Source organism: Nannobrachium achirus, assembly GCF_963921795.1.
Source record: "Nannobrachium achirus genome assembly, chromosome: 12".
Lineage (NCBI taxonomy): Eukaryota > Metazoa > Chordata > Actinopteri > Myctophiformes > Myctophidae > Nannobrachium > Nannobrachium achirus.
In genome coordinates, this window is record NC_137832.1 from 20,252,717 (window position 1) to 20,276,995 (window position 24,279).

Below are 24,279 nucleotides of genomic sequence, written 5' to 3' on the forward strand. Positions count from 1 at the left end.
GTGGGGTGGGTGGAGGGATCTGGATGGAGGTAGGTGAAAGTTAGTGGAGGTGGGTGGGGCTGGGTGAAACTTGGTGGATGTGGGTACAGGTGGGGGTGGAGGTTGGTGGGGTGGATGGAGGTGGGTGGGTGGGGTAGGTGAAAGTGGGTAGAGGTGGGTGGAAGTGGGTGGAGATGGGTGGAGTTGGGTGAAATTGGGTGGAGGTTGAGAGTGGGTGGGGGTGGGTGGAGGTGGGTGAAAGTGGGTGGAGGTTGGTGGGGGTGGATGGAGGTGGGTGAAAATGAAACTGCATATTCGGAATGGTGGTGTTTCTGATTTTCGGAATGGTGGGGTCTTATAGAACAATGGGAAACCCCACCATTCCGAATAATGGAAGTCAATCTTCGGAATGGTGGGGTTTCGGAATAGAGGTGTGTACCCAAGCCTCCGTGCCCTCCAGGGATGTTTCTTCACAGTGTTGCCTTTTGTTTAAAAAAAAACATATTGTAATATCTAAAGAAAGGGACATTTAGTTGCATGTGTCTGATGGTGCTGTAGGATGTGAGTGTTTTTATCATTGAGTTCAGCGAGTATTGGGAGTTAATAATAGTTAAATAGATGGGTTCAAGCTGACAATAATTTAGCAACATCAACATTAATCTAAGCTAGCTAGCTATGATGTTAACCAATCTAACTTTAACAGCTACTTTCTGGCACTTATTTCACTGAATACAAATTTGATGACGTTAATCAATCTACTTGATAGAGTATGTTAATACAATACATCCCTACTAATCCATTAAGATATTTTTAAAGTGGAGTCCGGTAGGACACCAACTGATTGACGTTCATTAAAGTTACTTGAAGCAGATAGTGTGCTGGATTGGACGCTTTATCGTAGTTTGTTCGAGCGTTGGGATTACCATTCTGTCGGGAGAGACATAGTATTGATGCTACGTTCACACGGGCAGGGACAAAGCAACAGGCCACAAGTCATTTTCAATGGAAGCCAGCAACATGAAGCTACAACGTAATGACTGGCACTTAATAACTGCATGCCAAGCACTACAAAAGACTTGAGCAGGCTTTAGTCACATAGCCTGACTTTAAAAGAGCTCCACTTGGCGGAGATATCCAATGCAGCTATGCGAAACTAAATTGGCTTAAACTTCAGCACTCCAATGTGCACTCCACAGTGAAGCATTACAAATATTCTATTCAAGTCAAGCTTCAATCAATCATGTGTTTTCGTTGCACCATTTCCACTACCCATCTCTCGCCCCATAATTCTTCCTGCTCTGTGCCGTAAAAGGAAGAAAAACTCTTTGTTGGCGTTGGCCAGTTCCTTGTGCTATTCAACCCTTTCCTTTTCAGCCACACAGTGTGCTTGAACAACACTTTAACAATGTAGCTGTCCAAGCATAGTAGTTTTGTTGATTTTGTGGCTCCTAGTTTAAATGCAGAATTACGGTTTATAGCTTTAACATAATGTTATATAATATTAACCAACCGTCAACCAGTCTTAGCATGTCTCCTAACCCAACATAAGACTATACTCTGATGAAACAGTCTGTATACTGTAGATGGGGCCAAACTTCACTTTAGTACCAGCATTTGTTCAACATTGCCAGCTTAAGAAAAACAATTAACAATCGACTGACTACTAGAGCATTCAGGAATAGTGATTTTTAGTATTGGAATTATTCAACCTCAAAGTATTCGAATAGTCGAATATTCGACAGGACTGGCCAAATGGACAAATATTAAGTAATCAAGAGGCGATCATTGTGAAAATAGCCGATCTACATGCTCACAACGCCTCACCCTGCGAGGCGTTGTGAGCATGTAGATCTGCTATTTTCACAATATTTATCTGCGGAACCGAGTCACATTAAATGTACAATTCCAAGTGCTTGTCAGGGTGGGGGTCCCCAGTTCAAATATGTTTATTTTGGGGGTCACGCCCTAAAAGGTTTTGAGAACCCCTGGTATAGAGCATTAACAAATGCATCCACCAGGGACATTGACAACTCATTGTTATGACTTCCTATAGCCAAGTTTTATAAATTATATATTTTTTAAAGAGAGAGAGAGAGAGAAAAAAGCGAATATTCGACTTCTGTGAACAACGTCGAACAGTGACTTTGATATTCGAATATTTAGTGAATGCCCTACGACTGACTCTCTCTGTTATGACAGGTGGAGGTAGACAAGCAGGTGTTCCGAGGCACGGGTCCCAATAAGAAGGTAGCCAAGGCCAGTGCGGCAATGGCCGCTCTAAAGAGCCTGTTCTCTGGCTCCAAATCAACAAGCAACAAAAAGAAACGTCCCAATCCACCGGTGAGTAGACCCACTAATTAGGACTCGGGAGCCTGTCTTATGTTGTTGTAATTGGTTTTGTGACACATTTTACTACCACAGCAATTAAGCAAAGTGTGTGTATAGTTTGTTAGTTTGTATGTTGTTTATGTGAATCGACAGTATGTGTCATGCCTGTGCCTGTGTGTAATGTAGTGTATCGTGTGCAGTTGTGGAAAAAGTACTGACGTATTTTACTTATTTTACTTAAGTAAAAGTGTCAATACTGCAATCTAGAAATACTCTTACAAGTAGAAGTCCGGAATTCAAAATGTACTTGTAAAATGTAAAAAGTATGAAAGTGTTGGCATCAAAATGTACTTGCCAAAAGTAAAAGTACAACATGTTTGAAAATAGCAGATGGATATAGATGGGATATTTTCAGATAGTCACGGTATAAAACAAGGCTAAAGTGGTTTATGTATGTTTTATAATATTATAATGTATATCTGCAAAGTAATTAGTAACTAAAGTTTTCAAATAAATGTAGTGGAGTAAAAGTACATTATTTTGATCCGAGATGTAGTGGAGTAGAAGTAAAAGTTTTGGAAATTGGGAATACTCAAGTAAAGTACAAATACCTCAAAAGGGTACATTACTTAAGTAAATGTACTGGTGTATATACACCATTGTGTAATGTGTATACACCTACTGTTGTTTTGTGATTTTGTGCAGCCCAAGAGAGCAATAGCCTCAATGGTGGCCCTTCCAGCCCATGCAGCCAGAGCCAGAGGGCTGCCGGTCATCCCCAGAGCACCGTACATCAGCACCCCACCTACACATGGCTACATGCCTCCAGGTGGGTGGAGCTGGAACATACTTTATATAGCTCGGTGCGTGTGTGTGTGTGTGTGTGTGTGTGTGTGTGTGTGTGTGTGTGTGCGTGAATTGCGCAGACATTATAGTGGCACTTTAGCAGTCCCCCCTTTTGAAAATGTACCATTTTAGGACGGGGGTTTAAGGTTAAGCATGTCGTGGTTAGGGGTCAGGCATGGGGCGATCGTAAATCATTGGAACGCCTGGAACTGGTAGTAGTAGTAGTAGTAGTAGTAGTGTGCGTGCGTGTTGTGTGCGCGCACACGTGCCTTTAGGGTTCCATTCCATGTGTACCTCAACAAGCTGAGCATGGCACTAATACTGCCAGAATGATGGGCTTATGTCCCACTGTGTCCAGTCGTGTTAAAAAAAACTGCAATGAATATATGCAGCTTGAATGCATGAATTAAACCCTCTGGAAACCTGGCTTGAAATGGTAAAAAGTCGGGAATTAATTGCATTCATGATAAACGTGAGTTTGCATTCATGATAAAAATGAGTTTGTCCAACTAAATTTCGTCCAACTAAATTAGTTTAGTTGGACAAAAAAAATTCTAATTACATAGAAAGGCTATTGTGGATTTGGGTTTCCAGTGTGTAAAGTGTAAAAAACAACAACTCTGTATTGTTGTTTCCTGGCAGGGTTTGGAGCCCCCTATGCATATGGTCCGGCAGGTGCGCTATCTGCCTACGGTAAGCACACGCTAATCATTCTAAACAAACGGCAGCGAATGTCTTAACATTTCGGGCATTCAACCTAACCATCGCCTCATCACGACTTTTGAGTTCCTTTTGTTTCTTTGTGTTGTTTTTTTTCTTTAGGTTTTCCTTCCAGAATGCACTCAGTAGTTGTCCCAGTCATGAGAGTCCCCACAGCCTACCCCATCACCCATCTCTACCCCTATTAAGACCTCCTCCACCTTCATTCACCTAAGACAAAAACGTTGGTTACGTACCGTAACCTATGGTTCTATGAGAATAGACTTTGCCCTCTACCACTGTTGGTCCCACTGCGATAGCTCTTAGAGGGCAAAGCCTATAGAGCATCGCAGTGAGGTGTCGGAAGTCCATTTTCCATTCATTTTCACCATAGGGTTTTTCATTATCAGCCACAAAGTCGTAGCAATTCAATGTACACTTACCACTAGGCTGGTGGTTGTAAAATGGTTCTATATGCTCCTGTAGAACCCCCGAGTATGTATGCAATCACTCTAGTTTTAGTAAAAACACGTTTTAATCAAGATCGCACGGAGAAGAACTGCATTTCCCATACTGCTAAACATGTACATCCGGTGAAATCGACGTCTGTGATTGGTCTAGCTTCTTCTTCTTTCACATATCTTGCGGTTACCGCGGAAGTAGCTACTGCCCCCTGTCTTCCCGGCGGATTATTGCACTTGATTGAAGACTGCAGCAGAACTCCGTGAGCGATCGTCTTTCTTTTACAAATATGATGCACTATGTTAAGGATGACGATAAGAGCGTCCACAGAGATGACAATCACTACATTTCAGTCCATATGCTGGCCTGGATAACTAAACTGAGTGTGATTTAAGGGCTATATTTCAGGAAACTAAATGAAGTGTAGTTTCCGCAATTTTACAAATAATGATGTACACAGTCTTGTACCCTGCCCTTTTTTCAGCTTTCTAATTAATCTTTGCATTCAAAAAAATGTGAATATTGACATGATTCCTCTCCAGCCGAGGTGGCTTTGTCCAAGGCTTAAAAACGTTTAAATAAATACTTTATGAAATGTCTATGGAAGAAATGAATGCGGAAAACGCTTCCGACACCAGAGTGAGGATGGGGTGGGGCTTCAACTGCGATGCTCTATATGAAATAGAATGTTTGTTTTTTTGTTGTTGTTTTGTTCTGGTCATTTAAAGGAATACACCGACCTTTGTTGTACATTAACACCTCACGTTAACCTTCACATAACACAGAATCCAGTCCCTGGAAGAACATTTAAGCAGTTTCTCCTGAGCATGATGTCGACATGTCGACCGATGTTGACCAAGGTTGCCTCTTGACCTCGTCGGTTGGCGTGGAAAGGTTGCCTTTTAAACTTCAGGGCACTGTTTCTCAACCTGTGGACATAATGATTCCAGGTGGTCCATGGAGAAATGTTTTTACAAATATTTTTAAATGGTTTTGTACCTTGTAACTATTAAGTACTGATAAGGCATAGTGTGGGCACACTGAAAACATATCTATGGTCATAATGGAGATGTAGGTTTTTGTGTACTTTTATGTCAAAGGTCCCATCCATTTTTTACTTACCATGTCAACATCAAAACACTCTCATGCATACATACACTCTAGCATAACTCTCCACCCCCCTCCCACTTCCCCTTCTGCCAGGGGTTTATGAATTATGGTTAATAAATCTCTGTCTTAGCGTTTCTTTTTAATCAGTGTACTAAGATCTCTTATCTATCGTTCGATCAAGCTACCGTTGCTAATAGTTGCTAGGAGACTAAATAACCCGGAAACAAAACATCCGTTCCCCATCCGGTCCCATTCAACTGCAGAAGAAGAATGCGCTGTATCTCCACCCTTAGGTTTGGAGAGGGGAAAATGGCCCCGCCCGCATGAAGGTGTGCACACGGCACGAGGAGTACTTTTAACAGGGAAGCGAAACTACTGCACGCTGACACACACCAAGGGTATAGAAATTACCGCAAGTAAACGGAGAACATGCATGGCACTGTGTAAGCGCGTGACCGTCCTCCAAAAACAGGTAAAAACACCTGAAATACCTGGCACGGGGCTAGAACAAAAGTATAAGAAGGAGATCTCCGTCTTTAGCAGTCTCATTCCTAAAAAGCAATACCAACATAATCATAACAAAACACTACATTAAGACTGTATAACAAATTTAAATGTTCAAATTTAACACAGGAGAAAAAAAATCACATCTTAATTACTTCCTATCAAACGATATAATGTGTGATTATCACACATTCACAATCACTAATATGAACAATTATGAATCATGACTTCCTTAACCTGTGTGATTCCCACCGATCATGTTACTCCACACTCAGCTGATAATCAATATGTTGGCTGCTGCTCTGTTCTGTGCTAAAGTGCTAGAATATACTGACTATAGAAATAGAATTAAAGTATATAGAATCAGAATGAATTCTTTCCATTCATAGCAACAGGGACCCCCATGAATCCCATATTGGGTCCCCCAGCAAAGTAGGTGTATTCCTTTACCACACACCTGTGCATTTGAAAAAGAATGTTTTTATTTTTATTTGTATGGTTTATATTATTTTATCTTTGACGGCATACAGTTCCTCCTCTGGAGAGAAAGCCTGTTGGTTTACAATGATTGGTTGCACTGTGAAACATTTTCTTTGGATATTGATTTTCCATTGTTGCTCTGCTGTTGACTTGGTTGCTTGGTTAACAGTGAATTCTTTTGAGATATCTTATTTTATCTGAACCTGTTTGTAGATAATATTGTTTTAAAATAAATGAATATTTTCGTCAACACTTGAGTACATTTTGGCTCATATTGTGTTGTGCTACAGTGCTGGTAGTTCCTCGTCATGTTTTCACCATTATAGCCCTTGCACACAGTCAGATTGTTGCTCTATGACAGGGTTCCCCAATAGGCGGCCCGCGGGGGGCTACTGTCTGGCCCCCACCAACCCCAGTAATAATGGTGGTATAAGAGCAGCAACAACACTAGTATATCGTCGTTGTCGGGTGGAAATCTTGTATCTCCAAATTTGTATGTTCTTTCGCAAATCATACAAGGCCGTTGCACAAAAGTAGTGAAAACAGCAGATCTACAAGCACACAACGCCTCGCATTTTTAAAATGATAAATTCAAAAGGAACGGTTTTGGACATACAAGATGTTCACCCGACAACGACGAAAACTGTCGCTGGAGTAGTGGGAACGCCACCGTCGCCCCCTGCAATGTTGTGGCCCTCGGCTTGGTACCCTAGACATAATTCGGCCCTTGGGGAAAACTAATTGGGGAACCCTGCTCTATGAGCTCTTGCACAACTCCAAAATTGTCATCTGAAGAGTAGGGCTGTCACAGTTATTACCTAATTATAACCTATCTAATCTAATCGCAATTATTTGAGGTAATCGCAATTATTTTGCATAATCGTCATAATCGTTTCCATGTTGAGAAATGTTAATATAGTTACAAACACTTTTAAAAAAGTAGTGGAAAAGCGTTGTGAGCTTGTAGATCGGCTATTTCCACTATCAATGTTCTTTTTTAAGTATAAAATTGTCAAATATGTCAGTAATTTCTTTGTATATTTAAGTTATGTGTCATGATTGCCATGTGCAACTTCAAACAATTAAATCGTTAATCACAATTATCTGAGTGACAATTAATCGTCATGTAAAATGTCCTAATCGTGACAGCCCTACTGAAGAGCATACTTTTTTGATGGATTATTATCATGATTAATTCACTCACCGTACACTTAACCCTGGCTACTGTGTGGACAATAGGTCACAGAAATTATCATTTAATGCTTTATTTCTCCACTTGGTTAAAACCCAAATTATGTTGACCAAATGATGTTAATTAACAAATTAATTATCTCCGCCAGGCCGGGAGACAGAGATTACATTTTGCTCCTGTTCTGTCATACAACAAAGTATGAATTTAGCTTCAGAAAACCTTGTGAGCTGCATTTGGGTACGAACCCTGCTCAGTTGCTGTCTCATTAGGATGAGAGCATCTTCAAATGTAAACTTCTTCTGAAAATGTGAATTGAAGCTACAATTTGTATCACTGGCACGATGCAAGTTATGTAAACGTTGTATCCGTCGGTCTGTCTGTGTCCCTTTTATGCCCATATACAGTATGGAGATCTGTTTGTCTGCCTGCCTGTCTTGTCTTCCTGCTGGTCCCTTTTATGACCATACATGCATGTCTGTCTGTCTATGTCCCTTTTATGCCCATGTATGGAGATCCTCTGATGTCATCAGTGTAAGCAAGCCAGGAGTGATGCAGTTAGGCCTATGTACCCGTTGTACCCACTGTCGGAACACCCGTTGTACCCGTCTTTCTGTGTGTCTGTCCTTGTCCCCTTTATGCCCACATATGTAGATCCATGATGTCATACAGTATATGGACACAACGGGCCCTTAAGAGGGGTCAGATAACAAATAGGCGTTCTGGACAATTGGATCTCATTATGAGAGATCGTCCTGCTCTGTCTCTACACTATTGATTAAATGCAGTGATTGCAGTCAATACCTATCCTATTCCACACCTCTAATTCGAATTGATCCATTCCTCGATAAGGCTTTTCGTACATCTCGCTGACATGGTGTGATTTCTAGTGTTTCTAACCCTGATAATGTTTTGTGTTTGTAGGCGGTCTGTACATTGACAGTGCCTACTACCAGCCCCAGACCATAGCCACACCTATAATCATTCACCTCGGGCCTCAGGATCTGTTCTGACCCTACCAGTGCAAACTGTAGCAAAGGACTCAAGCTTCATCTCTCTCCCTTCTGTATTGAACTCTTGAGTGCATCTCGATTATTTCGGCTCCTCCTTCCCCTGGGTATTCTTCCCTGAACTGCACTAAGCTGAGGAAACCGTGCTGCAAAATTGAAAGAAATGGAAAATCCACCGTGGGCCAGATTCCGATGATTCTGGTTGGCAGTGCTGAATGGAGATGGGAGACAGGAAGGAAGATGGAGCCACCCTCAAGAATTCATTTCATCCACCCGGCTGGGAAAGTGTCTATAAAACAAGCAGCAATACATCTTCTGCCTTTGGATGAAGCAGCTCTGCAAATCTCAAATGTGTTGCAATATTGAACTGTTTCACAGTGAAGGTGCCGATTTCAAATGGACCAGCAGTACAATACCGGTAAATTCACATAATGTGACACATACAGTATGTACAGTACATGTAAATAATAATGGAAATGTGATTTTTGAATGTTAAACTCTATGTAAAGAAATATTTATCATTTATATATCTGAATGTATATACCCTAGTGAATGAAATAGCTTTGTATTCAAATGAAAGATAAATATAAGTATATTAACAATCAAAGTTATACATTTTACAAATTTGAAACTATAACATTGTATTGTTAGTGGTATTTAATCTCAAGTTAATCATTATTATATTAGCCTGTAGCCGTATTCCAATCGAAAGCACTAAAGTGATTAGTGATTCAACTTAATCACCTTTATACAATTTGTTAAGCTCTACTTTCAGAAGTTCTCTATTGTACGCTTCTACAATGGCACACTTACTGAAATTCTTTAAAGGGACATTCAATATTACGTTCTTAGAAGCCAGTTCTATTAATTCCTAATTATTCATTATCCTCATATACCCTAGTCTGAGAAATTTCCACCAGCCCTTTGTTGGTATGCATGTGCAAGTCAATAGTACATCAAAAGAAAAAATATCATGCAGGCCATTCCATTTAATTTCATAGCTTCATAACATATGGGAATAAGACACAGGGTACCTGTTTGGAGACTTATACTTAGGCCACTAATACTGATTCATTGTTTTTCAGAAACAAGTTGAAGACTCTTTGAAATTCAAAGAGAATGTTACAATTAGTGATCAGTAGAATAGGCTTCTTGACCTTGACCATCATTTTTCTTTTCAATCATCATCAATATTTAAATATTACGTTTTTTGTTTTTTTTTTCAGCCTGATACGCAAATGTGCTGTTTCATTGGTTTATTTGTGTAAGATGTAATAAGACAGATCATGCCAAGAGTATCCGTTGTCACTTGATTCAAGAAAGGTCTTCAAGTGACTTAAATTCAAAACAAGTCAAATAATCTAAACCCTTTGCCAGCCCCCCAACCCCCATTTCTTACAATCTGATATTTGAGACACGACACTAGATGAAATGGCTTGCTGAGATGGATACGTTTTGCAGTGCATTCCTCACCGTAGCCTGACTGGAAAGCACAAGACTTTATAGCAATATTCAACTCAGGGCAGGTACCTTCAATCTATGAAAAACAAGAAGGGCAACTTAAAGGACGTCTTCACCCATTTTCAACCTATTGGTCCCCACTAATGCTCCTCTAGGCAGTTTATTATTATTAGATTTATTTATTTTTATTTGTTTCTATTAGCTTGAATTCCCCATCAATGATGTCACTGGTAGGTGGGTTTCCAAACTGCCCACAGCCCTCCTCTGAGACACAGACCGAGACAGAGTAGACACAAATGGTGCCATATTTATTATGAGAATTAGTGAGGACCAATTGTTTGAAGATAGATTGAAAATGAATGAAGTCGTCCTTTAAGGGCTAATTTATATATCGTTGCACGACCTATGCCGCTTGACGTATATATATATAGTGAATATAATAACAGAATTTCAACTGAAAAACGTGCCCTGTCACGGTAGTGCGATGACGCATACATTCCGCGTAGCACACATCCTTCTGTGCATGATGTTCACACAAGCAAAAAGTGGTGTTAGAGTCAATTGGAAGTGAAACTAATGCATGTTGCTTAGCCATGCAAATCAAATGGTATGTGAATGCCTTTGTAGATACTTATAATAGACTACCCGTTGTACTTTCAAACACAGTATTGCTGTAATGAATGTCTTCTAGAATGTATAGCCAACATTTCCCTCGGTCATGTAAGGTGACACATGTCAGCTTAGTAGGGGTATTTTGTTACTGCTCTACGTGCATCTGTCAAAGTAATGACTTCACGGTGAATTGGGGCGTGGTGTTGGTTTCTAGTTTCTTGGTGTCTTTACTATGAATCACAGCTGTTTCTCTGAGCTGTACAGGGATCATGGAGAGGTCATCACATTTTATTATCCTTTTTGTAATAATTGTCTTCTCCATACCAGGAAAATGACACATAAAGAAAAGAAGAATCTGAAAATAGATGCTATAAACATAGATGCTCAAATACTGGTCATGGAAATGATGCTGTTGTTGAATAGTCATGGACTTGTCTTACATAAATAATGTGTAGGAATCCTGCCTGTGACAGGCATCTTATTTTGTCTCCTACTCAGGACATCATCTCATAATCACACTATGCCACCCAGCCCACTCCGGTGCTAACATACAGTACAGTACAGTGCAGCACAGTACATAACAGTACAGTACAGTACAGTACAGTACGGTACGGTACAGTACAGTACAGTACAGTACAGTATAGTACAGTGCAGACATCTATACAGCTTTTACATCTCAATATCTGAGCCATTAGCAGAAACAGGACAAGCTAAGCCAGGACTTCACAATTTTGGATTCTCCACTTGACAATGTCATTGTCTAGTAATGACTACAGTATTGTCTTGAACTGTGCTGTATCTGCTTCATATCAAACTCTGTTGTTGTACCAGGTAACATTCCGTTAATTATGACGTCAAGTATGCAGTTGTCTCAGTGGAATATTCACCTCAATTAAATAAACATTCACTTTTCCCACAGGGGTCATCTTTGCAGCGTGGTGTTTTTGAGAGCACATTTTTTTGCCATATTACACATGGTTTAAATGGGCAATTCTACCACTTTTTCGAGTCACGTGTTCAAATACTGGATTCTGATTGGCTAAATTCCGGAGGTTATGAGAGAACTACTGCCGCAAAGTTGTGTGATGACTTGTCCGAGATCAATGAGCCTCAGTGTACATCCGGGGACTTCAGGAGGTAGTCGGAACACCTTTCCCCCAACCAACAAATGACCGTGGCAACGGTCCTATGTTCACTAACGTGCATGCTATAGTCGCCGATTTATTTGGATCCAATGCAATCCGCCAACTTTAAAGCCCCTTTTCTCTGAACCTATGCCTTTCTGGAAGCGAACAGCCTCTATTTACGGCCGGAACGGTACTTCTAACTGACGTTAGCTTAGCTGTAAGCTAGACGCATGGATTAGTATGGAGTTGGCGCCATCTGTTGGTGAGTAGAAGATGTTGTTTGTGGAACTATCTGCTGTCTCGCGGAAGTTTTATAGGCAATAATGATTGTAACTTAAGATCCTTGCAAGTTACAACTATGTGTTTTCTTTCATGTATAAGGGAAAAAGTGGTAGAAAAGCTATTTACCACTCGGGGTCGGACATTATGCTCTGATAATGTCCTGTGTTAGGGTGTTATCGGACTCGGCTTCGCCTCGTCCGATAACACCCTAACACAGGACATTATCAGAGCATAATGTCCTCTCACTCGGGGTAAATTGCTTACTTGCACACTTTCCATATCCCGTATAGCCAGACAGGAGGTGTAGCACTGGAGCCACTTCAATGGCTTAAAAAACTAACAAAAAAAAACAGTATCACATTAGTGTAACTCTAGTGTGTTATAAGAACATGGTTAACTTCCTTTGTTGATAGGGGGAACACATTCGGACAGGAATTTACAAATTGGCAAACCTATTGATATGCAGGAGGGCCACTTTCTGATGGGGACAACTTGGCACAACACTGGTGTTGCTCCAAAAATAACTGCTGAAACCGAAGAATAACAAGGTTTCACACGTTATTTGTGTTGTACACGTGGACAAGGATAGTCCATTTAGACTGGGAACGCATTATTATGCATTATTTGGTGCTTTAACTATTGAAAAATAGCAGATATTTAAAATCCTTCTAAGGTTTTAAAAGAAAGTTTCTGTGCTCAAACTTTATCATGTGAAGGACCCCCAAAGGCTGCCAACCCCCATCTGAAAATATTTAGTTCCAGGGACCCCCCCAGAAGCAAGATTTGAGTTACAAATGTTCGCTTAAAAAATACATATCTATTCAAAGATTTGCACACATTTTCATGACTTTTCAAAAATAGCAGATCTACAAGCTCGAGCTTATATATCTGCAAAAGCATAAAGCATAAAATAGGCCCCTCCACATTGGGCCCTGGTAACTCAGTCCCACTCCCCCCCTTGGGACACCCCTGCCTTTTAGACAGTGTGTACACACATAGCATTATATAGCCTATACTACTGGGTAAAATCCTGCTTGGCAGATGCAGCATCCATGTAGAAGACTGGTAAAATGAGCTTGTGGGATGCAAGTAGTGCCGCCTGTCTTTAAAAGCCCTGTCATCTGGACAAGATCTCTGCTGAAAGCAAATAAAGCCCTTCCTGTCTGCACCTCCTCCTTGATCCTCTCTGCTCCGGTGAAATGTATCCTGCATAGTATAAAGGTGTTGTTTGCCAAAAAAGAAACAAAAAAAAAGAATAGACCTACAAGCTACACAGACCTGTTCTTTTAGGCAAGCAATTAACGCCCTTATGTGATGGGGTGTAAATTCAGCTGAACTGTCCTGACTCTGACCCCAAATGGGACCCCGGGCAGCTTAGTTACATCAAAACTGGCGAGGCTGGCAAACGACTGGCTGACATGGAGGAATGGTGAGCTCACTTGATCCTAATACACACACAACCCTTCTCTGGCAGCACGCACAAACACACACGCACACACACACGCACAAACACGCACACGCGCACACACAGACACACACACACACACAGACACACACACACACACACACACACATACATACACAGTACACACACACATACACACACCCAACGGCTACATGCACTCAGAAACACACACACACACACACGCGCGCGCACACACACACACACACACACACACACACACACACACACACACACACACACACACACACGCGGGCGCAACACACACACATTTAGGCTACATGCAAGTGTACGCACACAGGCTACACATGCATTTAGGTGGTGAGAGGGAGAGGAACATGCAAACACACACGTTAGAAGCATATCAGATGGATAGCCAGATCCTGCTGGTATTTTTAGCGGTGTGTGTGAAGCCAGAAGGTGTACGATTACGCAACTCTGGCACATGCCACCCTCATGGCAGTTTGTCATTTTATCTCCTGTGTACAATACATAACATCACTTCAACTCATCTCTCCTAAAACAAAAAAGAGGGATTGTGAAATTGGTAAATTGTATTCATTGCTGTAATGGCCACGCTGTCTAAGCCTAAGTGTAGCCGCCGTAGGCATAGTGAGACAGGGGATAGATCATTGCTTGTCATCCAGCTATGACTGGTAGACAGGGTCTAAGATCCATGTGTAAGCTACACCATTGCTTCATCATAGTAGTAGAGATCTAATAGCCCACTAACACCAACCACTGGTTAAAGTTGGCGGTGCTATAATGCTGTATGAGGCAGAAATGCTCTCTAGAGTATAACTTTCAAGTATAACTTTAACATAATATGCTGTTTAGTAGACACTTAAGCTGCATCAGAGTGAGGTCAAAGGGGCCTATACCATTTTTAGCCAGGGTGGCCCCAGTCGGAATTTTAACCCCTAACCCTGAATGACACTGAACAACAAGCCCAGCCAGCCAGCCCCTTGTGTAGCACAAGCAATTATTAAACTTTTATCGTTTCTAAATGCCATGCTCCACCGTTTTAACTACAGGGAGGGAATTGAACCTTCTACCTGGCAGAGTTATTGCCTAATTGTTTCTTTCCATTGATCTTTAAAGCAAACACTCCATTAGCTTTCACTGAGCAAATACAGAACCCTGCAAGACAGAATACATTTTCAAATCAAGACTGCTGACTATCATCACCTTGATATCTGACAAATCTGACAGATATGTGTACGTATATTGAGTTTTGGACAAAATCTGTAGAAGTAGTAAGAAAAAATGTGTTTTGCAAAAAATGTGTCTCTGCCCCAAAAGAATTGGGGCAGAGGTTCTTACTGGGAGTGTATGTGCAAAGTTTCATGCTGATGATGCTGATCAGTCCAGCGGAGACTGACATTAGATGTTTACAGATGGATGGATGGAGGGAGGGAGGGAGGGATGGACGGACGGACGGACGGACGGACGGACGGACGGACAGATTCAGAACATTCCAGCCTGGTGGGGATGAGGATGTTTAAGGAAATTGGTGTCAGGAGCATGATACTTGAAGTTGGACCCCAATGAAAAACGGTGCAAGTGTGACTTGGAACCAGAGCAGTGAATGGTATGATGAAACTATAACGCCCTCTGCTGTCCATTTTGATCAGAATTTCAAAAGTAAAGTTGCCTAATAGGCCTATTGTTTTTTTTAGCAACTGATTATTCAAGGGCTTGCATGCTTTATTCAGGTTTACAGAGAGAAACCAGTAAATGTATACTTAGTATATTGATTGATTGATTGATTGATTGATTGATTGATTGATTGATTGATTACTTTAGCAATTACAATGATGCATAACAAAAATTGCTGGGGGCTTTCCATTGTCCCATATATTCAATTTATCAAGACAGGAAATCCTCAATACTATAGAGGGGGGTGTCTACTGTAGGCCCAGTTGCAAATTGCAGACAGGAGCTCTTTTATGGTGGTTTTGAAGGAGGGTATAGGGAGACGCAACCTTTATTATACATACATAGGGTCGCCTATTTGTCCACACCTTTCCCATTGGTAATATCTCAACGAGGGCAGGAATTTCATGGAGGCCATGAAGGCCATGGCCGCCGTTGCCCCTCAGTTTGACCTTGTGCCCCTCAAACCAATGAATGGCATATTTGAGGCCACAGCTATAGTGGCCTTAATGCCCCAGCTGACTACCACTTTATCCTCTGTCTCTCTCTTGTCAATATGTAGACAGTAGACACCGGTGTCTGTCTCTTTCTTGTCATGTAGACACCAGTGTCTTTTGTTGAGATTCTGAAATCTTAACTCCCCCGAGTCCCCATCTTTAACTGACTTGATTTGGTGCTGGGCTGAGCATGGATCAGATTGTAAATACTGTCATTTATCTATTTCACTGAGTTTTGTTTATCATCCCTAACCCTTAAATTCAACAAATTATTTAAATGGAAAAAAATCGTGTTTTATTTGATGGCCTTCCTGCCAAACATTATTATATCAAGGACCCCCCAATCGATATGTATTTAGCTGCGGACCCTCATTTGAAGATATTTTGTGCCAGGGACCCTATAAAAGAAGATTTTAACTTGTCAACATTTTTGAAAAGCAGATCTATGTACAAACTGTTCCTCATTTTAACGGTGTCCCCTGGAACCTCTTCAAGTACCCTCATAGGCCTTCTCAACCCCATCAGCCTACTTGAGTCAAAGTACATAGTACATACTCCTGGTCAAATTACTCAAATATGACCATTATTCAATTCAATTTTCTTTGAGGTGATTATAGAATTTAAGTGCTCTCTTTTTTACCTTTATAATGAGTGGGTATCGTCCTAATTCTGCCCTGCAAGCATTGTTCGTTGTTTTCCGTTGGGTGCGGAGTATAGATTTGCATAGTTCTGCGTGCAGAGTCTCAGTTTGGTGTTTGTCCCATTTTTCAAATTCTTGGTTTGCAAGGGGACCCCAGATCTCTCAGCCATAACTGCATGAAAGTTATAGGCCTACTCATGGACGGATTAACCCCCGCGAGGGCCCCTGGCCTTTAATTTTTTTAGGGGCCCCCCCACCCCCACCATAACCCCCCTCCCTCCCGACACGCACTACCCAGCTCGGATTTTAAGCCATGATGATTATCTGTGGGCCAATTAGCCAGTAGCTATGCCCCTCCCCTAAAAGCTTTTGTCCAATGCTAGCTTAGCAACCGGCAGCTTGCCAAGGCTGTTGCCAAGGCAAACCTTGGCAAGCAGGAAGTTATTCTAAGCTAGCATTGGACAAAAGCTTTTTGGGAGGGGCATAGCTACTGGCTAATTAAAGCACCTGTAGACAACAGAGGAGGGGCCCACACATTTGATTTTGAATTAACATATACATTTATAATTTTAGTAAGTTGTCAATGACCACGCGGCCCAGTTCCCCCAAGGGCCCCTGAGAGCCAAGGGCCCCTGGCAACGGCCCTACCGGCCCAATGGTTAATACAGCCCTGCCTATTCTGTCAACTTTGTACTTGAGTGAATTGCTTTTAAAGATAGGTTACTTAATTATTCAAAAGTACTTTTTACAAACAAAAGCTTTTTTCCAGACATTTTGGGAAAATGCCTTCCTAGAAAGAAAAGTTGTTAAATCAAACTCAGTTGTTATAAAAGTACTACGTAACGTACGCCACTAGATGGCGGGGCAGTGTTGAGTGTGTCTGGTACCAGAAACGTTGGTCACGGCCCCCCACGTGACCTGACTCCTCCACGGCGTTTCTTCTTCCGCTCTGCCTCGAATCCAAACGAAGATGGCCGCGTTCGGAAGGCTCTCTCAAGCCCTGCTGAGGTCTTCACAGACCCAGACACGGCGTCAGCTCTCTGCTAGTGCTTCACATGGCGAGCACGACTCAGGTGATATATACATATATTTTGGATGGTTGGCTGTGGATAATTATTTGACTTGCCTGAACATATTTAGTCCTGACAAGTGACCTTGCTGAGTGAGTTAGCATGATTATAAGCTAGGTGGCTAACAACAGAGGACACTAGCCAAATGGTGGTTGTTCTTGCCAACAGAGCTTTGACACTCAGGTTAGGGAAATAAAACGAATTCCCAGAATGTAACTTAGTACGTGCAATTTAGTATCCTGTGTGTTGGGGGCATTTTAGTAACGTTAGTAGGCTAACAGTTAGTTAGCCAATTCAAAACATCAAGGACTGTCTGACCAATCAGAGTTGTAACTTAAGTATTTGCTTGACATCTGATTCTGCACCAAGACTGTTGGCTAATAGGGCTATAGTCATCATTTAGCGTTACTTTTCTGTCTGCCTTTAATTTCTACCACCTAACATTTCAAATTAAAAGATGGTCAAAGGCACATTACACATTTGTAAAGTGCAACAAGTCACCAGAAAAAGAGTACATTTGTCATGTAGTATGTATGAGGGTTCAGAGTCAGACATGCCATTTAAAAGGCACCCTGGGCTGGGTGATCTTAAAGGAAAAAAGGTCAGCACAGAGCACACTGATGGAATAAGCTCTACTCTCATTGCGTTTAATGTTTAGATTACAATATTTTTGTCTGGAATAGGCCTACTGCTTTGCAGGAATACTGGTGTGACTGTGAACATGCTGAATTTGTCATACTAGCCCTTACCCGTTCAAAGATATGAGCTCCAAAATGATGTGCAGTGTGTGGGTTATGGGATGTGCACTGTGCACACAGTATATGAGGGATGGAAAGTAACTTTAACTGGTGCTTGCATGATGTAGGAGCATCAATGTAAGAAACCCGTTTTGTTTAATGGCTACAGAGATACTGTCCCCCCCCCAGCCCGCCCGCCTGCACACACACCCGCCTGCCTGCACACACACACACACACACACACACACACACAGAGCTGGTTAAACATTTTGCCTCAAGCTAGATGCAGAATAGATGTGCCTCATGCTAGATGCAGAATAGATAGTAGATACAGCATAAAAATGCTAATATACAGCATACGATTTGTGAAAGTGACAAACGGCCTTCACAGTTATGTCAGGTGTGTTCATATGCTGATGGTGATGCGATTTCAGATCAATTGCTCCAGCCACCGAGGAGAAACGCTGGGACAGACAGACAGACATTTGCAAAATTATAGTATAGATTGGGATCTAATCACTGAGGCAATTTTGCAAGGAGACCCGAGACATGTACCATATCATCCTTATCAGGCAGACAATGACGATAATTTCCCCACCTAAATTAATGCCTTACTATGTTATATGATGGTTGCGTTGCAAAAATAGCCTATCTACAAGTCGCGTCATGAAGAGTTGTGACCTTGTAGATGTAGATTCCATTTCCTTAAAAGTAACCCGACAGTGACAATATGTGGTGTAGTATCAAAGTTAAATTCTAGCTGCAAATTGCAACTCTAAATTTTTTTAATAATCTGATGAATCTAGGGTTGCAATACCTCTCATAGGCAGCCAATAGATCAAAGCGTTTTTTTTGTGTGCTTTTTGCGGCTCTATGGAAAGCTTGCCTTATCCTCTTACTATCTGCAAAGTGTTTGTTTCATAAAAATCCACCGTAGAATTGTTAAGATTTATTTTCTGTCAAGAAAGTGCTGGAGTTTGGAAGCACTTGTGGGAAGTCACTCAGCGGTCCTGTGTACCAGCTGGTTCTAAATGTCACATAGCCTAATGCAGGAGGCAGCGGCACATGGTGTTATAGAAGACGAGCGCTTCCGAAGTTCAAGACTTAGAATTTATTGACAGATATAACTCATAACAATTCTACGGTGGAATTTTATGAAACAAACACTGCAGATAGTAAGAGGATAAGGCAAGCTTTCCATAGAGCCGCAATATTGGTGAGTTTGACATTTAATACAATCAGAAAGCAAAAAAAATTGATCCATTGGCTGCCTATGGGAGGTATTGCAACCCTAGACCTAGATTCATCCGATTATAACAAAATCTAGTGTTGCAATTTGCGGCTAGTTAAATTCATATGTAGTATGCATGTTGTTATACTGAGGAATATGTCTCATGGCAAGTCAGATGAAGAATATGGAACACATGAAAAGGCTTTAATGATCAGCATCTGTTTTTTCTCCCCCCTTTTCTTAAGTAGAGCTGTTACACATGCAGCATTCAAGAGCATGTGCAAAGTAATTTATTAAAATGACAATTTTCCGGAGAGGTGGGCTTTTGATTATTTTATTAGACAAAAATGGAGATCAGTACAAAATGTAGTACAGTACAAGTACAGTTAAACACCCTGCCTATAAGGGGCAAAATCGCTCTTTCGAACGACCAACATTTTGACCAGAGGGTTAGCGACTCTGATTCACTCCATGGAGGTTAGGGCGAGGGTTAGAGTCGGGTGTCGAAAAGATGACATGTAGTAACAGCGACACGCTCCCCCTAAAAGGAACATCCCAAATAAGACCTTTTACAGTCTTTTTACGTTGGAAGCCCTCTGTATTTAATTCATAGCCCTTACCCGTTCAAAGATATGAGCTCCGAAATGATGTGCAGTGTGTGGGTTATGGGATGTGCACTGTGCACACAGTATATGAGGGATGGAAAGTAACTTTAACTGGTGCTTGCATGATAATATGTAGGAGCATCAATGTAAGAAATACCCGTTCCATTTAACGGCTACAGAGATACTGTGTACCGATCTGCATGATTTTTGGACAACATCTGTAACAGGGCCAGAACCCCCCCCGCCCCCGTGTGTGTGTGTGTGTGTGTGTGTGTGTGTGTGTGTGTGTGTGTGTGTGTGTGTGTGTGTGTGTGTGTGTGTGTGTGTGTGTGTGTGTGTGTGTGTGTGTGTGTGTGTGTGTGTGTGTGTGTGTGTGTGTGTGTGTGTGTGTGATTGTGCATGGCCTGAACAACAGCGCCCCTCCCTTAACATGTGTGGTCACAAAAGGTACTGTAGGCTAATATAGATACACCATAAAAATGCTAATATACAGCATACGATTTGTGAAAGTGACAAACGGGCTTCACAGTTATGTCAGGTGTGTTCATATGCTGATGGTGATGCGATTTCAGATCAATTGCTCCAGCCACCGAGGAGAAACGCTGTTTCAGACAGACAGACACTCACTCAGACATTCGCAAAATTATAGTATAGACTAGCCCTTACCCGTTCAAAGATATGAGCTCCAAAATGATGTGCAGTGTGTGGGTTATGGGATGTGCACTGTGCATACAGTATATGAGGGATGGAAAGTAACTTTAACTGGTGCTTGCATGATAATATGTAGGAGCATCAATGTAAGAAATACCCGTCCACCCGCCTGCGCACACACCCGCCTGCCTGCACACACACACACACACACACACACACACACACACACACACACACACACACACACACAGAGAGAGCTGGTTAAACATGTTGCCTCATGCTAGATGCAGAATAGATGTGCCTCATGCTAGATGCAGAATAGATAGTAGATACACCATAAAAATGCTAATATACAGTATATGATTTGTGAAAGTGACAAACGGGCTTCACAGTTATGTTAGGTGTGTTCATATGCTAATGGTGATGCGATTTCAGATCAATTGCTCCAGCCACTGAGGAGAAACGCTGTTTCAGACAGACAGACAGACAGACAGACAGACAGACACACAGACAGACAGACAGACATTCGCAAAATTATAGTATAGATGGACATATTAAATAGCAAGCAAAGAAAACATTCAATAATATCGCAGTTATGAAAACACTATATGTACAGGATAGGGGAAACGGGGGTGGGGCTACAGTAGGGGGGGGGGGGGGAGAGAAGTGATAACTACCTTAACGTAAGTGATACTACCCTTAACGTAAGCTTAATACGTTTCAGGAACTGATACAAAACATTCTAAAACTCTAAAACTATCAAATTGAACAGTCAACTGAAAAAACTCCTTGACTAAAACTCCTTATCCATAACTGGATAATTAACTATACTAATAGAAGAAGTGGAGTCTTAAGAACAAATCTAAATCTAACAATTGTTTTTCTTTCTTTCTTCTCCTCCATCCCTCTCTTCCAGCAAGGGTATGGAAGATACTGACCTTTGTGGTTGCTCTACCTGGCGTGGCAGTTTGCATGTTGAACATGTACCTGAAGGAGCAACAGCACGCCGCCCACCATGAACAGCCAGAGTTCACAGCTTACTCCCACCTTCGCATCCGCAACAAGGTTTCATCAAACTTTTATAATTCTAACACTGACCGACATGACCGTCTCAAATAGTATTGCGGTTTCAAATAACTGCCTTTAAAAAATACAGTCTGTCTAAACTTTGTGTGCAGGTTTGACATTTGAATAGAATGTTTAAGAAACTCACTTGTTACTTTAAATAAAGTTCTGTTTTACTCTTAACATTTGTTCTTACAAATATAGCAGCAGTGCTGCGAGGAAATTATTTCATAGCTTCATGCACAGAAAACTCAGTTTAACTGTCAAATATTTGAACACCAAGCTCTGCAATAAAATTCAGAGTGAAAATGACTTTCAAATAACTCACTACTTAACAAGGAGGTAGGCTTGTCACAATTACTAAATTGCCTAATCGCAATTATTTGATATAATCACAATTATTTTACATAGTCATAATAAATGTTGATAAAGGTTCATATATTTTGAAATGCTTTCAGAAATGGTGGAAATAGCATGCTTACTGTATCTACGAGCTTACAATGCCATTATCGTTGTGAGCTTATAGATTGTGTGTTGTTGCCACTATTTTGTAAGAGTTTGGGTGTTAACTTTTAAGAGAAATTACTACAAAGCAGAAGGCCCGCCCCAACACCCTAGGTTTAATAAAAAGTCTTAAGTTGCACGGCTCAACAATGTCATAAAAGTAAGGAAATGGCCGGCACACAATGAATATCCTTTCACACAGTCTTTTATTTACCTCTCATGGACAGACAATGGACGCGTTTCAACATAATGGGTCCTCCTCAGCATGCAGTTTCAAATGTGTCATATTTTAGCCTTTTTTTTTTTCTTTTCATATCTGCCCCTTGTAATGTTGGTTTACAAAGCTCTAAAAGCCACACAATTAAATCGTTCATCGCAATTATTTATATCACAAATAATCGTGACAACCTTCTATATGACACTTATGCACTATTATACAGTACTCTATATTTCAATTATGGAATGAACCTTGAAGTGAGATTGTGTTACAGACTGAATTTCATTTCAACAACAATCTTCTTTGTCTTTTTCAGCGTTTTCCGTGGGGAGATGGTGTCAAAACCCTTTTCCACAACCCACATCTGAATGCCCTTCCTGATGGCTATGAGGGTGGCGATGACGAGTAAAGAACTCTTCCTCCAGACCCTGGCACAGGGACCACTTTCCTCTTATTCTCAGTCCTGGACCACACTTCCTCCAATTCAGTTTACTTTTATCATTTCCATTATGTTTACCTCCGTGCTCTAGACACAATCGAAGCACCCAAACTGTTACTTTACCGTACTCTGGACCAGATTACAAATTGTCTGCTTAAACGTATGTGACATAAATAAAAAATAATATTATTACCTCAAGTTGTGTTGCTGAATATGCCAATGTTTGTCCCTCCACTGGTCCCAGACAGACAGTATTGTCATCATGGTCCTTGACATGATTCATGTCATTCATTCATATTCACCAAATTGTTTGGTAGAGACAAAGTACATCTAGATGGTTTTATTTATGAAGGCTAAGATATGGATGTTCCCCATCAAAGAATAAAACACATTTCAGGAAGGTTAAAAATAAATATGCAGGATTAATTTTACTTTATTTTAATAACCGTAGAGACTGCAAAATTAGAACGCTGTGACAGGTCCCAGATTTTTTGGGGGAGCTAGTGTAAATGGAATATTAAGTATCAGGCATTGGGCATTTATGCAATAATAAAATACTTGATGTCACGAGCAGGGTCCAAGTCAATAGGTTTGGAGAGATGTTTTCTGTGGTGACATAAAACAAAATGTCGTTTAGTGCCTCAACAAATGACAGCATCAATAAAGAAAAATAAATACACCGATAGAGCAACATAATGCCATAGACCGTTAGGTCAGTTCATAGTCTCTTGTCAATAAGAAACATCCATAATGCATACAATAACTCTAAAAAGTCTTGAATAATAAAATATTGAAATATAAAAACAAACGGTGACCATGGGGAATCATATCATTTAATATTGCACTTGCCAAATAGTCCATATTGTGCTTGCCTAATATTCCATAATACACTTGGCATCATAACCAGAGAGAACAAAGTTTGTGTGTGAATCCAACTACTTTGACAGCTACTGTGAGATGGATGTGGTTAAAGGTGCAATAATCACGCTATTCTGATAGAAATTATTGCTATAGAGTGTGGGGTTTTGTGTGCTTTTAAGCCTTTATTGAGAGGGATAGACAGTAAGCAGACAGGGGAAAAGGGGAGAGAGATGGGGAATGACATGGCTGTTGGGATTGGGACTCGAACCTGTGTTCTGTTCAGTAGGCCCACTAGAGGTCTCCCTGTCTCTCCAGCTTCTTACAATTTTATCCAGTCAGGAGTGGGAACTGCAGCAGAATAAACAAGTAAATTAGAAGTCATGACAAAAGTGAACTGACAAAATTGAAACTGGAACATGTAGTTCACGTAGTAGAAGGGTAACATCAGTATCACCAGAACCAAGGACGGTTGTTTTGGATGAATCTAACATGGTATCAAGTTACAATGGGTTGATAAAATGAATCTCAAAACTATCAGGGATGCTCAAAAAAGCC

At 41.0% G+C, this 24,279-nt stretch overlaps 2 protein-coding genes across 2 annotated transcripts in view; both read left to right on the forward strand.

The window, feature by feature from the left end:
- Positions 1–8,610, forward strand: part of LOC308295471 (spermatid perinuclear RNA-binding protein-like) — a gene marked incomplete at both ends in the record, with an annotated part of 54,401 nt that extends 45,791 nt beyond the window's left edge. Inside the window, 4 exons of the mRNA XM_080738521.1 lie at positions 2,179–2,319; positions 3,013–3,136; positions 3,796–3,846; positions 8,522–8,610. Of these exons, the coding sequence (XP_080594647.1) occupies positions 2,179–2,319; positions 3,013–3,136; positions 3,796–3,846; positions 8,522–8,610 (405 nt within the window). The remainder of the gene's footprint in view (positions 1–2,178; positions 2,320–3,012; positions 3,137–3,795; positions 3,847–8,521) is intronic.
- Positions 8,611–17,303: 8,693 nt separating this feature from the next.
- On the forward strand, positions 17,304–23,061 carry cox6a1 (cytochrome c oxidase subunit 6A1). The gene is made up of 3 exons (XM_080739173.1): positions 17,304–17,417; positions 21,555–21,703; positions 22,741–23,061. The coding sequence occupies exons 1-3, from the start codon at positions 17,315–17,317 to the stop codon at positions 22,831–22,833; spliced, it is 345 nt and encodes a 114-aa protein (XP_080595299.1). The 5' UTR covers positions 17,304–17,314; the 3' UTR covers positions 22,834–23,061.
- The last annotated feature ends 1,218 nt before the right edge of the window (positions 23,062–24,279 follow it).

What these genes read in the sequence shown, in the direction of transcription:
- cox6a1 (XM_080739173.1), top strand. Translation starts at nt 17,315, where the DNA reads ATGGCCGCGTTCGGAAGGCTCTCTCAAGCCCTGCTGAGGTCTTCACAG. An exon ending in ACATGGCGAGCACGACTCAG is followed by an intron (nt 17,418 to 21,554) that starts GTGATATATACA and finishes CCTCTCTTCCAG; the next exon opens with CAAGGGTATGGAAGATACTG. An exon ending in ACCTTCGCATCCGCAACAAG is followed by an intron (nt 21,704 to 22,740) that starts GTTTCATCAAAC and finishes TGTCTTTTTCAG; the next exon opens with CGTTTTCCGTGGGGAGATGG.